Source organism: Patella vulgata, chromosome 5 (genome assembly GCF_932274485.2).
Source record: "Patella vulgata chromosome 5, xgPatVulg1.2, whole genome shotgun sequence".
NCBI classification, from domain to species: domain Eukaryota; kingdom Metazoa; phylum Mollusca; class Gastropoda; family Patellidae; genus Patella; species Patella vulgata.
In genome coordinates, this window is record NC_065883.2 from 11,341,614 (window position 1) to 11,357,801 (window position 16,188).

Below are 16,188 nucleotides of genomic sequence, written 5' to 3' on the forward strand. Positions count from 1 at the left end.
ATTGTTTTATAATTTACATCAATAAGTATGTGTAAATTGACATCAATTTAATTACATCTTCAATATACCCACCTATTCATTAAAAAAAATTGATTCACAAATTACCATTTGCTCAAATAATCTATCAGCTGATTGTCGAATGGTGATGGCCATTCTTATCAACACTGATGTGTTAAGATCAACACTGGGTGAGGAAAAAAACATATCTATTATTGAGTTCCCATTATCTCCAGCCAGTCCAGTACAAGGCCAGCATTACAAACAGCTAATCACCATCATATCAACGGTGTATACATTCAGAGCCCTATACCTTTACCACGAGCAGCTAGTAGCCGAGAGGTTGATTGGTCTTATTGACGAATTCTGATTAATACACGGTTTGACGTTTCTGTGTCTGTTGACTGAAACTGTTAACTCAACCGAAACTGAGTTGTCGAGTCGTCAGGTATGACGCATTTATCCCACAGTTGAATCTCGACAGAGAAGTCTTTTTCGGGTTAGTGCTCAAGTGGGCGTGACGTCGAGAAGACGTTAAACGGGCACCTGTCTTGGTCGCTCCGATTTTACAGTGGATTTATCGTGTTTACAGGATTTATTGTATTTGGATATTAGCTTGCTGCTACCTGAAGATATAAGGAATAGACTAGTGATATTTATTTGGGAATGGTCATAGAAAATCATCAAAATGAAGGTATGTACCTAGTTATTTCACTAGATATAACCAGCTGGGAAAGAAGGGATGATGTCATACACCTTCGTTTTATCCAATCGGCAAGTCTTGTGTTGACCTCAATGCGCACGGCTCTCAGGCTTGTCGGTGAAGAATAGTCAGCCATTTTATAGAAAAATGTGAATGGATTTGATATGAAAATTGTGATTATTATGCCCAATAGGGATTTTCTATTGTCCAAATGATAACGGATAATTCAGTATTGGTGGCAGTGCTGCTACTGTAGCGGAAACCATATTTTTTCATAGTATATAAACACTCCAAAATCAGAAGCAAAGCTACAATTTATATTAATAAGATCAACCTTAGCGACCTTTCGAGGGGACTAAAACATCGAATTTGTGGATGAAAGGAGGTTGATTTCTGTCGGAATTTCTTCATGTGCACTCAAGGAATTATATGCGCTATTATATTTGACACGTAAACAAACAAAAACACCATAATACGACTCGTAAATAGTGTATTCCTTGATTCGATTATATATTCAAAATGTCTGCCAATTCAAGAGGATTGCAGACCGTTCACGAATCCGTTACTGTTGATCCGAGGGTGAGTTATAGATCTTTTTTCCTAATGTATGACAACACTAGTTTCATAAATCATGTGTCGTATTAATGTCAATAAATGGTTTCAATTACATTTTTATCTTTCAGCCAACGGATGATAACGGTAACCCAAGGATCACTACAACAAGAGGCAGAACCGATGAACCTCACATTGGAAAATACCGACTTGTCAAAACCATCGGTAAAGGCAATTTTGCCAAAGTCAAATTAGCCAAGCATGTACCTACAGGCCGAGAGGTAATTAGTGCATTACATTATATTTTATTTTGTTTAATTATACAACATTTATATAATATGTTGTTTGTTAATATAATGGGTACTGGTGTTTAATTGGCAGGAATGCAAGTTACCAGTATTTAATTTCAGAGCCTTTCATACATTTTACAGACCTCGAAATAGAATGAAGGAGTTGCTAGCAGAATTATTAAGGAGAGGGACTATTTTATTCATATTTTCCATTTTTTGCTGTCACATTGTAAACAAACATGTTTTCACAACACCTGTCATTCAGTAAAAATTAACAGGTTTATTGCTTAGGTTACATGTAGCTACATGTATGGGCTTAAACTTTCTGAAATGTCATTAAGTTAAATTGTTCCAGTGAATATTAATCACCTTAGAACAAGATTAAGCAATAAGCTAATTATTGTAAACAATGCCAGTTAATTAATAATTACAACCAGATATATACCATACACAGTAGGTCATAACATTTGTTACAATTTTAAAAGGCCTTCTGATGAATTGTAATGGCTTTGTTCCAAGGTTGTTAAATAAAAATTCATTGAAAATTAAAATAATTGAGAGAAATAATAATAAATTTAACATATCTCTAACAAGATATATTTTACTTAATTCAAGAGAATAAAATTCTCATGCCAGTAGATTCATTGTCTAAATATAGATGGTTGCTTCTTCCAGCTCAGTGAAAAATTATTAATTAGTGTGTTAGCCTATCCTGTAATTGACAAATATTTGTTATATGCCAAGGAAAGTTTACTAATCAACCCCATGAAATTACATGTACATGTATGCAATCCAATATTTTTTGATAGACAACTGCCACTCCCATGAAGTGATTGGCTAGTTACCAGATATGCCCATCACAAACATTAACTGTAGTCTGTAATGCACATGAGCTGAAAAAGGGTTGGGGAGCAGGACAGATTTAGTGTTGAGCTTCTGAAATCCTTCCCTATTCAGCAAACCTGGAAATCGACCACCTGTCACAGACACAAATTCAGGCTTTGTCAGGCACATTGCCTCTAGTACCTGTCATATTGTCTGGTATTGATTTGTCTATTTTCTGTGTTTTTATTCATATTATTAATTTGTGTCAAACACAAAGTTCAAAATGTCAAATTCTAGTTCAGTAGTGCCCTCCATTTCGTCATGAACTACTACAACTGTTATTTCCAGGCCAGGTAGTCAGGCCATGATTATAGTGAATGACAGTCACTAATATGGTCTTTGGATAGAATGTCAAGGTTTCGAAACTCAGCATTAAGTGAATATTTTTTTAAATAACAGAGGAATATGCTGAAGTCGAGTGTACAAATTAGTAAGGTAGTGCACATAAAAGATATATGTAACATGACAGCTGGTCAGAATTACCAAAGTCCAAGCAAAGCTTCCCTCCCCAGCATTGCCTACATTGTTGTTATTGTGCATTTTTATGGCACACAATTAAGTGCCCACATGATTGCTACAAAACAAAATAAAGATATAACATAATTAACTAAATTACAATAAGACATGAATATAGATATTGAAATCAATGTAAAATCTTACAAAATTCACTATTATAGTCAGTGTGTGAAATAAGGTCCGAAGGCCTGCAACCCATGTAAACAGTGTGGTGGGCCTGCAACCCATGTAAACAGTGTGGTGGGCCTTCAGGCAACTATTCATAAAATTGAATCATTATTTACCTTGGAGCCTATACATGATTTACGGTAATTCCTTCGGACAGATAACTGATATTAATACAACAAACAACCAGATGTTAGTCTCAAAACAACCTAGAATATGGTTTCATTCTAAACACTGTAACAGTGTCTTGTTGTTTAGATGAATTAAAAAAAACACAGGTGTTGTATACACTTTGCTCATTGGCGTGAATGGAAATAGGCCTATAATGAAATGTGGTTTAACATCCTACTCCAACAACCCTTATGAAGATGGGCATATATGCCATGCATTGTACTATGAGGGAAATTTTGTCCCTGCAGCAACATTTACGTCTACCCCTTGTCATATTCCAACTACCAAGGCTTCTTTTATGTGTCCAAAACCTCATTTTTCCGGGAATTAATGGGTGTTTTGGATAGCCGAATGGTTAGCACGTGTGCGTTGTATCAAAAGGTCTGTCATTGAGTCAACTGGTGTGGTTTCGATTCCCCGGTTGTACGTGACAAGGAGTAGGGTTGCCTGTCCAACCCACTTGGGTTTTAAACCGGGTCCTCCGGTTTCCTCCCACTGCTAAAGACCCCTACGCACAAGCGAATTATTGAAATAAAGTTGAACCACATGTTAGTCCCGAAATGACCTAGTTTGTGTCGAGTGGATGATAAAACCCATTTCTCTCTCCGGGAATGAACAGACACTGAAATTCAGGCATTTCTATAATTAAAGTGACTGGTATCTTGCATGGAGCTACATGTAATAGGCCTTTATGTAAGAGGCCTGATTTTATTGTAGTCATGTATAGTTTTAGATTTGTTGTGATAATAGTTTGTATACTAATGTACCGATATATGTACTGATATATGTATACTTGCCAAACGTTTATTACTGTTTTTATCTATGATAACATTGAGAGATTACTCTTCAAAACATCACCTATATATATTAGCTGTTCTTACTGTTTTATAGTTCATAACATCAAACTGTACCACACAAACTACTAACATTATAGTTTATTACTCTATCCAGTTACTAAGTACCACTTAAAGATTACATGTAACTTGCTTATTCTTGCTATACCCCTGATACATGTACCACTTTTCAATTTGGGGAAAGTTCAAATAGCAGAGTTCTTGCCACACAGTTACGTGTACACTGTATCTGTACAATTAGATTGTTATAATGTGATTCATACATTTCTGTTTCCTGTATTTTGATTAGGATTTTGTTCTTTATTTTTCAGGTAGCTATTAAAATCATAGATAAAACACAATTAAATCCTTCAAGTCTCCAAAAAGTAAGTAATATTTTGTACTCTATGGGTGGGTGTCACCAAAACTTCACTAAAAAAAATCCAAACATTATTTTAGTCTACATGTAGATGCATGCATCCGATTTCTTTTACCTTGGATAATGTGACAATCCGATTTTAATGCAGATCTATATTTCGGTTTTTTTTTTTATGCTTTTGATGGCCTACACTACATGAAGATCTGACCAGTTGTACTGGGAGGTCACGTCAGGGGTCATATGAGCAGGGCTGCCGACAACCAGTATCGCAGCGCAATTTGCGATACATATTTTGTCCGTTGCTAACCAAAAATTAAAATTAACATTTTTGATTCGCAGTTACTGCGAATCATTAATATGCCTGTCATTTTGGATATTGACACAAGAATAATCCACATTTTGAAGACTAGAAGGCTTACTCAACACTTTCAACGGGTATAAAATGTTGAATAAAATTTTATAAACAAAACTGAATTCTCCGCGTGACATTTTCTTCTCGAACTTCCCAGACACAATAATATATAACACAGGGACATAACTCTATGAATAGGGACTATTAAACCGGAAATAGGGAATCAAGTAGTACCACTCACATTGCGAGACATCAAGTAATTATATCATATTCATTTTGAAATAAATAAATCCAGTGTATCCCCCACGCATTGTAAATAAAATATAAAAAAATAAATACATTTCAACGTATTGTAAAATGATAAATCAAAGTAAAAATTCTCGTAAAATATTGTTTATATCGCGTGTGTCTAGTTAATCGAGGTGCGCCCGATTGAACAAAAATAGTAATACAACTAATACACGATAAAAAGCAGACAAATTGTTTTCTAACGAAGATTTCTAACGTGACAAAAAATAACAATTAAAATGAGTGGGGCTTCGGAAGTCATTCTCAAGAATTGGCTTCAGACATAAGACCTAACTAAATGTCTACATCACATTCACAAACTGTCACAAGTACTTGTGGCAGTGCTAAAAAATCTAAGAATTTAAAGAATAGTCAGAATGGAATCTAATCATATTTGTTATGAATTAAAGTAATATCTTGTTATTTAGGTGTTTTACATTGAAACTGAAAAACTGCTAATCAATTTTTAAATTTGCTAATCAAATTTGGCAAAATTGGACTTTTTGATTAGCAGTGCTGCTAATGAACTGTGAAAAATTACCGACAGCCCTGCATATGAGCAGCTTTTGGCCCTATGACGTTAGATATTGATTAATACATCAGCGTCAACATTTCTAGGTATTTACCCACAGTTTTGTGCAGAGCAAGCCTAGAACTCGCTGTAACAGATTGTTTCATTGGCTTACTCCTCACATCAGCTAGAATGCCAGTTATATAACAACTCTTCCAGATCCTAGTGTTGTGAAGACAAGTAAAACGAAATTTTGAACAATAAAAAACAAAATAAAATAGGATCTGTGTTTTAATCAGATTGATAAAGTGATACTTTATTGAAGTATTTTATTACAAATTTGGGTATCGAGGTACGAACCAGAATTAAAATAAATACAAGACAACAGAATATCAAACATTTTAATTCTAAAATATTTATACAAATGATAATAGATCATAGAAATTGAGAAATTCAACATAACATGTACCTACATTTGTACCTACTGTATTATGTATTCCCGAATAAATTTTTCACAAAATGAATATAACACATACTTAGGCATGCTCAGAACATGAAATAGAGCAGACACCAATTGTGTGTTTTCTTTACTAACCATAAAAAATAGAAGTTATTATGGTGATGCATCTGGTGTTGACATGTTTCTCTTGGTAATGAATGAGTAATTTGGGTTGTGTTAATTTGTTCACCATCTCACTGAGTGTGTAATGGTCAAGGTCACTATCTCTAGTCACATTTTGAACTGATATTCCCAACACGTGTTTTGTGACATGTATAGTGAGTCGATTGTTATTTACATGTATATGCTATATAATCACTTCCATTCAACAAACTCAACATAAGAATTCACATGGTCATTGTTTTAAAGCTCATTATGTCAATTGCATTTTGGTTAAAATATCAAATTTCCCAGGGCCTAATACACACTACATCTAAAATAATATGTACTTAGACTCAGATTATTTAAAATTCAATAAAGAAATCAAGATACCAATGCTCGATAATCTCCTGGCTTGCATTCAGTTGGATTTAATCTAGGCCCATCAGGTTTCTCCGCTGCCAATAAAAGATAGTGGTGTCATGTTATGCCCGAACAGCATATATCGATAAAATTTCAATTTATCATAACTTTGTAAATTCTGAACGGAATTAAGCCATTTTTGAACTGATGTTCCCATTAGAGATTAAACTTTTACAATATTGTAGTTCGCGAGAATTTATTCATCATGTACCTTTTTGTTTCCTGGATATATATATATATATCCATGCAAAAGGAAGAATATATATACCCCTAGTTCCGATGAGACTGAGGTACTGTGTATACCACTCGCAGCACATTAAAGATCTCCTCACAGTTGGGAGTTGCTAATTGTAGGCCGATTGCAATCTGATAATAAAACACAGATCCTATTTCGTTTCTTTTTTCATAGTTTAAAATTTCGTCAATGTCTCACGTCATAGAGTCGAAAGTATAAAAAAAAGAAACGAAATATAGATTGGTATTTTAATCAGAATGGGCTGGTTGGTGAGGTTTGGGAATTTCAAGAGTCCACAATGGCTGCTTTATATAAATGAGTATTTTGGGGAATACTAACCAAGAATCAAAATATGAGTAGATCGATCGTAGCATCGCTGCCTGTGCAAAATTTGCCTCGCACTCTGCACAGTGTATGTCTGGCCGGTGCAGAAAAGTAAATTAATATCAGTCAGAACCAATCTGATTTGAATCATTTATTGTTAACTGTATCAGCCTGTTAGCTTGGCTAATTGAGTGTGTTCATTTATAGTTGCATTGTAATTGAATATTATTGGTGGTTTCTAGGTCAAGTATTGTAGAAAGAATGTGGATGTTTATTGATTATATATATATATTACATACAGTATAAATTAAACCAATTGTACCAGTAGAATCTGTTTGATAAGGCATAGACTTTTAGAGTTATATATATGTACATTGTATAATCCTAGCCGGGGGTTGTGTGTTGAGTCCAGCAGTTTATTGCTTTTACTTTAGAGCAAAAGGTCTGTAGATCCCAAATTTGTAAGGAGTAGGGTTATCTGCCCAACCTTGTGGCTTTCTCTGGCTCTTCCAGCTTCCTCCCACTGTTAAAGTCCTCTATGCACAAACTAATAATTGAAGTAAAATTGTACCACTTGTTAGTCCCGAATTGACCTAGTTTGTTTCCTGTGGATGGTAGCCTACATGTACATGTCTAAGTCTAAGTCTCTGCTAACTGCTTCCACAATAGTGTTGTTACAGAGATGGCACAATTATTGAATTATTGGTACAGGTAAAATATGTCTTTTTATAATGCACAATAATTTGTCAATCTGTTATAAAATGAAATAGGGTTTAACTTAATGTCCTACTTTTCTGCACCGACTGGGCTAATGAAGATTGGCATACGTTATGCAGTGTGCTATGAGGAAAATTTTGCCTGAACAGAAGCAAATTCCAAACTCTTCAGGGTTCTTTTACTTGCATCTAATGTGTACACAGGACCTTGGTTATTCCTTCCATACAAATGACTAGACACTGTCCTTGTCAGGCCCAACCTCGTGGGTTTTCTCCGGGGCCTCCGGTTTCCTCCCACTGCTAAAGACCCCTACGCGCAAGCGAATTATGTAAATAAAATTAAACCATATGTTAGTCCCGAAATGACCTAGTTTGTGTCGAGTGGACGTTAAGCCCCATTTCTCTCTCTCTCTCTCCTTGTCAGGCCCACGGTCCTGTACCACTGACAAGGGAAAATCCTGAGGAACTTTCTTAGCCAACATACATCTTTACTGTATCAGGTGTGAGTACATGTAATTTGAAAAATATCAGAAAATTGGTTGCAAAATATGTGTACAGTATCATGTACGTAATTATTATTTATTGATCTCTAGTTAAAAGTTAAATTATCATCGTCTGAGAATTTTGTATTACAATGTCTACTTTCTATGTAAAAAAAAAAAATCACCCAAAACTCAACATAATATTTATTTCCCAGTTTATCTACACCACACTGACAAAGTGTTTTAATAGACACACAACTTCACAATACTTTACCATAAATAAAAACAATGATACGTATATGAGTTGGATCAGTTGGATCTGCAAAGTTTTCTTGGATTATAAAAATCAACCGGCAGTCAAAATGTTTTGAAGTGGAAACACTGATTGGTACACAATGTATATTAGTTTTCCAGTACAGTAATTTGTGTCTTATTTACTCAAAATACATTCATTTACATCCTTCAACACATCATCATTCAATGGGTGTTTATACTGTGGTTTCAGTTTCTGAAGAAAATTCCATGCTTCTCCTTTGATGTCCTGATGAAACATAAAACCTACTGGTCCTAGGACTAAAAATTCTATTCTTGGTATGATTCAGGATTCTAAAAACTTGAGTCACTTTGTTGTTTGTTCTGTGGCTTGATGTGCAGGTCAGTTGCATTGTCTCAAATTCTTCCACAATGATGACATTTTCATTGTAACATGACTGAAAGACTAGTGATGGTCCAGTAATCGGTTACAACATCGGCAATTGGTCGATAAGTGGCCTATCGGGAGAAATTGGTATCGGCTGATACACAGTCATTTTGCCGCTACTGGGGTTGCCGAAGTCTGTTCGACCTGGTAATTACCTTTAAAATATTATGGGAGTTGTGAACAAATCATTATTTTGCTTGATGAGCAGTGCAAATAAATTGACACCGAACACATGCACGTTCGCGTTGCTATTTAGACGTACCGGTAATACATAACTATCATCGGGGTTGTAAAAAGGAAAGAATAAACAGTAAAAAATCCTGACCGGTCTCCGTTATATAAATAAAAGTTTTATTTCGGTTTCCGTCTGTGTTGCTATTTAGACGTACGGGTAATACAAGACTCTAATAAAAAGGAAGGAATAAACAATACAAAATCCTTACCTGTCTCCGTTATTTTGTAAAATGCTTATTCATACACTGTTTGAGAGTTTGGTTCTCTCAATGCGATTTTTGAGAATATCATTTCTGCACATGTGCAGACAGACAATAACGTACAACAGTCCACCCGTTAAAACTTTTGATTGGAATAGGGACTAAGCCAATTGCAAGATGATCAAAATCATAGAATTGGAGATGGAGAACATAGTCAGTCATCGCGAAGACCCCCCCTTTCAATGCGTGCTGATATTACATGATCACTCACTCAAACAATACCTACTTAGAAATAATTTAGTGATTTGTATTGTTATGCTAGGCTACTTTAAAAATTTAGACATAATTTGTATCAACCAGGCCTGGAAATAACGGTTTTAGGTGAACCCGACAAAATATCAGGCACTAATAAAATAGTACCAGACATTTTCAACTTAGTGCTGGACATGTATTAATAATATCAATAAAAAAGACAAATCAGTGCCGGACAAAATAACAGACACCAGAGGTGTAGTGCCTGACAAAGCCTGAATCTGTGCCTGACATTTTCTGTGATAGGTGCCTTATTTCCAGGCTTGGTATCAACAAATAATAACTTATAATATAGATCATACTTTGTTAATTAATATTATTACCAACAAATTAGTTCCCATTAGATGGTTTCTTTTTAACTGTAGTTCTAGAAATGGCGGGAGAATGTCACAGTAAGCTATCCCTTTGAAGTATCATTCATTACCGCCTGAACCATTACATCTATTATAGACATACAGGTGCCAATCACTCTAGGGAATAATATTGGTGCCGATCATTCAAAGGAATTATATCGTAATCGATACTTAAAATATGATAACCTCGACTTTATTCATTAATAACGATAAAGCAAGTTCATAATAGATGGAGTGTATTTTTGATTGCGTATTACTTCAAAAACGGTAATTGTATCTGTATCGCCCGATATGTTTCACTGTCAATATCTGATACCGGTAAAACCGATAGGTGCCATATCGGACCATCACTACAAAAGACATTATTCTATATATCATGGCACTCTACAACTGACAGACAATTGTGTAACAAACAGTGACTAGACATTTGAGGAGAGAACAATTGGGTCTAGAAAAGTAGGATGTTAAACCCATATCCTTTCATTTCATTTCTGGAGGGCCTTACAAGGACAGTTGTCTAGTCATTCGGATGATACAAAAAATCGAGGTCCCGTGTACACATTGGCGTGCATGTAAAAGATCCCTTGACAGTTGGAATTCGATATGAGAGTAGGCTGTAGTGCTGCTGTCCGGGCAAAATTTCCCTCGTAGCACACTGTATGGCGTATGCCTATCTTCATTAGTACCGTTCAGATCAAAACAGTAGGACGTTAAACCCCATTTCATTTCAGTCAGATTTCTATATAAAAAAATTTTTTTTTGGCCTGTCTGTATTCACATTATACCTAAGTAATAATTTGATATCATCTTTGTCCTATACTGTATCTATAAGTTTGGATGATATTATTAACAAATTCAGCTACTGGTAGCCCCAGGCTGATAATATTTAATATTTTGATAGGGTAAATATCGGCTTAAATTGTCTATAAAAAATTAAATCCTTTGCTTGCTACCCACAAGTTTCTATGGTACCTTGAGGCTGAGAACCAACTTATCTTTTGAAGAAATTGGATTCAGATTAATTTTCTAATCTTTGATGGAAGTAGACATTGACATTTTTCTGGATTATGGAATTGACATTTTTCTGGATTATGAAAATAAACCCATTCTTTATACATTTAATATGTGGCTGTACATGTATATTGTTGTCATAAGATCAGCTCTTGATTTACGAAGTAGGGTTGCTGGCGTAACCTTGTGGATTTCTCTGGGTCCTTCGGTTTCCTCCTACAACTATAGAAGTTATTACCTCAATGTATTATTAACCTGTGGATCTAATATACAATGTATATTATTAGTCTAAAAATATCCCAATTGCAATCAGTGGTCTTTAAAAACCTATTAGCCTGTTCCCTCCCCCTCCCTCTCTCCATTGATGTCTTGTCTCTTCAGATGTTACATGCACCTTGATTTGTTGGTAGAATTTGAAAAATTAGAGGTTAGAAAGACAAGCCTTAAATCCAATGTGAAGGTGCCTGGATTGTCAGTTATATGACACAATGCTTTTATGCGTTGTATAGCAAAATGATGCACGTTCAAATGCTGCTTGTTCATTCTTAGTAGCTGAATAAAATGACATGGTTGGAAGAACGTGTAAAGAGTGTAGTTTTGATGCAGCGGGTTTCATAAAGTTCATGTTCCCCATGCATGTACAGAGTAATAGAAAAATTAGCAGGAATTTTTGTTGCCAAGTTAGACATGACGTCATAACTGTATGACGTCGTTTATAACACAATTTGATTAGCTATTGCATCAGTCTGTTCGCCGAGAATAGAACTGGTCCTATCCATACAACAAGATTTCCATCCAACCATTTGCCTGTTTAGTTAATCTGATGCGACCATTGTATGGATTGGTTGCAACTGTATACACTGCTTAATGCTACATTTGTATTTTGAATATGATATGAAATTAATTAAATTTGCTTATAGAGGCTCTACCTTTACAATAGTGTACATGTGTGTAGTTAGCAAGGGTTTCAAAATACCTCAAATGACGATTAATATTTAGATTAACGGCATTAAATAAAGCTCATTTCTTTCTCCAATTTCACTATTCCGGTCTCCATTTATTTATGAGCTGTATTTATGGTAACAGTCCATGTTGATATTTGTTTATGTATTTGGGAGTGTTCTATTACTTGTCATCAATTTAGTTAGTAGACAGATTGATAAATGTTTCATTATTATTGTAATATTGGTGTTAAAATTAGAATGATGACCCAATTGATCTATTTACTCAAGTTAGAGTGATTGGTAATATGATCAAATATATGAAAAATCAATATGGTGGTGATATTAATCAATCATTCAGTATTTCGTTCTTCATTATACTGTGGTTAATCGTGGTCTCCATCTAGTACCGTAAAAAACCTATACATGCATTCACAGTTTATTGCTTACATCTACTTGTGCTAATTCAAATATTTTTAGACCAGGAACAGGTTGCTAACCACTTCTTATCTTGTTGTTCTTTTTGTTCTTGAGGTGACGCTCTTCAAAAAAAAGCCTAAGGCTGTCTCACTTGAAGTCCTATCGACATGAAAATTGGCATGATTGCTCTTTGTATAATTCTACATCGATTTGGTGAATTAGATTTTTGAATTTCACCCAATAACATGGTCAGTTCCTGGTCCGAAGTGCGATCATAGTTGTTTTCAAAGGCTTTTGAATTCGCTATACGATGGAAAGTAAAACAAATATTTGTTATTTGAAATATTTACTAATATTAATTCAGTGAAATGAACTATTGTTAAAAAAAGAAATGAAAGTATATTGCTTACATTTACTTCAGCTCATTTACATAGTTTTTTAAGACTTTTTTTAACCCGCTATTCAAAGTCAAGTAAAACTGGGTTGTTTTTTTTTGTCATGAAATATTTATTAATATTAATTCAGTGAAATGAAGTATTGTTCAAAAATAAACAAACAAGATATATTTATTTGAAATATTGACAGATAGAAATCTAAAAATACATAAAAACACAGTCCAATCATTCATTTCAACTTCACCAAACATTCATCATTTCAACTTCAATTTAATTCAATATTTAAAGCCTATTATTGTCATTTGCATTTTTCAAACAATATCTATGTAACTATGTAACTTATTCAGGGTTTAATTTACTCAAGTTGATTGATTACATGTATTTAACAATGATCACCATTATCAAATACAATCAATTTTAGTACATTTTGTATTTGGAAAATGTTTATTAAACATGCATTATATAAGAGCTAAATCTGCCTATTGCAGGACTTTCTTTAGGCCTGAAATGTTATCTAAATTATTAATTAGAAATTTATTAACAAAACAAGACCATAATCAACTCTGGATGGCATCTGATACTCAAGATTATAACTAGATTAGAACGGTTCACCCTTTAAAAATTTAATTTAAAAATGGGAAAGCGAGGCCAAGACTTGAATATACCAGTGCCCTGTTTACCACAATGCACACACCATGTTAAAAAACTACAAACAGTGATAACTTGGAACAGAATAAAGTAATTTGAATGAAATTTTCATTTTACATTAACTGGTATATAGCAAGAATGGTCAGCTCTCTAGCTCAATCTTACACAATGTATCTTTAAATGTTGACTGTGTAAATAACAGCACATGTAATGTTATATTGCAGTTTACATGCTCCACTACATCTTACATTAAAACATTTATAATATATAATTTATAAATATGTTAAAACACAAGTCAAGATAGAAGAAACTCTTTATTTCTCAGTCGATCAGTTATCAATGCATTTTCGGTGCTGTGGGAGTTGGGTGGTCCTCTGTGTGTGCTCTGTAATGACCTATTTTGTGTTTGAGTGAACGTGAACACTGTACACATCTCTATTCCCTCTGCATTCTTTGTTCTTCTTAATAACGATCCAGACAACATTTTAACTACAGAAAAAATGTGCAATTTTGTATGGAATCATAAATATGCTTTTAGTTTATTTTTGCTTTTCATTTTTTTCAGCTTTTTCGTGAAGTTAGAATAATGAAGATGTTAGATCATCCTAATATAGGTAAGAATAGATTGATGTTTCTCTTTAAATTATTAGGTGCCATGCTGGCTCAATGCCAATGGGTATATGTCTGTCCCGAGTTCAACCTTTGTGGTTGAAAAAGTTCTCAAAATTTTCCAGCAAGTAGTCTGCTATCATGACAAAATATCGCTCATGTCCAATCATTAGTACAGTTAGTGTAAAAAAGTGGAATGTTAAGCTCCATTATCATTTCATTTCTTTTAATTATTTAGATTTGAATTTAAAAATATATTGATATACAACCATTGATTGGAAAATGTATCCAAACTACCTGGAGAAATCAATTTACCAATGTTTGTGAGTTAGACAGATGACCTAATTATGCTCGAGGGAGAATACACACATTGATTAATTGAATATATTGCATTGTGCAATGAGATGTAAATCCTCTTATTGTCATTTGCGTTTTTTTTTTTCAAAAATTCATCCGTGGATAATCTACTCAAATAGTTAAAGATACATTATGGGAGATTCGATAACGAGTTGGCAGTTCTCACCATAATAATTAAAAACTAAATAACGTAAAGGCAATTTGCTGAAAATTTCATTCAAATTGATCCACTATGAACCGAGAACTAAGCGAATGTAATTTCTGCCTAGCTTCGGTCATCATTACTAAAGTCAGTACAATAAACAGCATTATCCATTTAATCGTTTAATCGAGAAGGAAAGTTATGCAGTAAATCGGCTCACAATCCACTTAAGATCGCAGGCTAGCGATGCCATCAAGAGTTGATTATGGTCTGGATAGGTTAATTAATGTCTAATTAATAATTTAGATAAAATTTCAGACCTAAAGAAAGACCTGCAAGAGACAAATTTAGCTCTTGCATTATGTATGTTTAATTAAGAAATCAAAATCAAAATATCAAAGGTAGATAATCTCCTGGCTTGGATTCAGTCAGAATAAAAAGAGGCCCGTCAAAATTTTTGAGAAGGCTGGCTTCTACCATTTCCCGTATATATTGTCTGCAGTAAATGCAGAATGTTGACAAATTTTCAGTCCATCATTTCTTTGTAAATATTGAATGGATTTAAACCAATTTTTGGATTGATATTCCTTTTACAGATGCACCTTAAACATGTATTATACAAGAGCTAAATCTGCCTATTGCAGGTCTTTCTTTAGGCCTGAAATGTTATCTACATTATTAATTAGACATTTATTAACATGACAAGACCATAATCAACTCTCGGTGTATTAACAGTATTGTAGTATGCCAAGGATTCAACATCCTCAAATACATGTATGATGGTCAGAAACTTTAAAGGTTTATGAATATTAATATACATGCACATGTTTCCTATTACTAGCTACATGGTTTGATGTAATTTGTTAAATTGAAATTTAATATTTCTGTTTTATTTTTTTCAGTTAAATTATTTGAAGTTATTGAAACAGAAAAGACGTTATATCTGGTAATGGAATATGCGAGTGGAGGTACAGTTTATTTCTTAAATTGATAAATCAATATTTAAATGAAACATGACCTAATGTTTTTAAGAGTAAAATAATTATATTAAAAATGCATTATATAAGAGCTAAATCTTCCTATTGCAGGTCTTTATTTTGGCTTCAAATGTTATATAAATTATTAGTCATTTGTTAACATGACAAAAGTATAGTTTTAAAGATCAAAATCATATAAATAATACGATTTAAAGATGCATTATATAAGATTTAGATAAAGAGCTGACAGTTCTTGCTATAATAGTTTAAGGGCGTATGGCTCTATTTTTTTTAATCTTGAAATAGACAAAAATGGTTCTAAAAGCACATATTAATGTTATATGAATGTATGTTAAGTGATTTATATTTAATTTTTTATAGAAAAATATTGTAATTTCTAATCAATTATGTTTGGTGAAATACGTGAACGGAAGTCGTTTACACCTGCTTAGTGCATTCTACACATTTT

The 16,188-nt window shown here is 33.7% G+C and overlaps 1 protein-coding gene across 9 annotated transcripts in view; it reads left to right on the forward strand.

Annotated features, from left to right (window-relative positions):
- Window positions 1-277: 277 nt before the first annotated feature.
- LOC126822419 (serine/threonine-protein kinase MARK2) overlaps window positions 278-16,188 on the forward strand; it is a 66,830-nt gene continuing 50,919 nt past the window's right edge. For 8 of the 9 annotated variants that reach the window (XM_050551310.2, XM_050551309.2, XM_050551314.2 and 5 more), the window contains exons 1-5: window positions 811-1,279; window positions 1,384-1,533; window positions 4,445-4,498; window positions 14,200-14,248; window positions 15,645-15,710. In XM_050551310.2, coding sequence (XP_050407267.1) covers window positions 1,220-1,279; window positions 1,384-1,533; window positions 4,445-4,498; window positions 14,200-14,248; window positions 15,645-15,710 — 379 coding nt within the window. In that variant the 5' untranslated portion in view covers window positions 811-1,219. Of the gene's footprint in view, window positions 692-810; window positions 1,280-1,383; window positions 1,534-4,444; window positions 4,499-14,199; window positions 14,249-15,644; window positions 15,711-16,188 lie in introns of those variants that run through there. The other variant, XM_050551313.2, reaches the window with a different exon arrangement.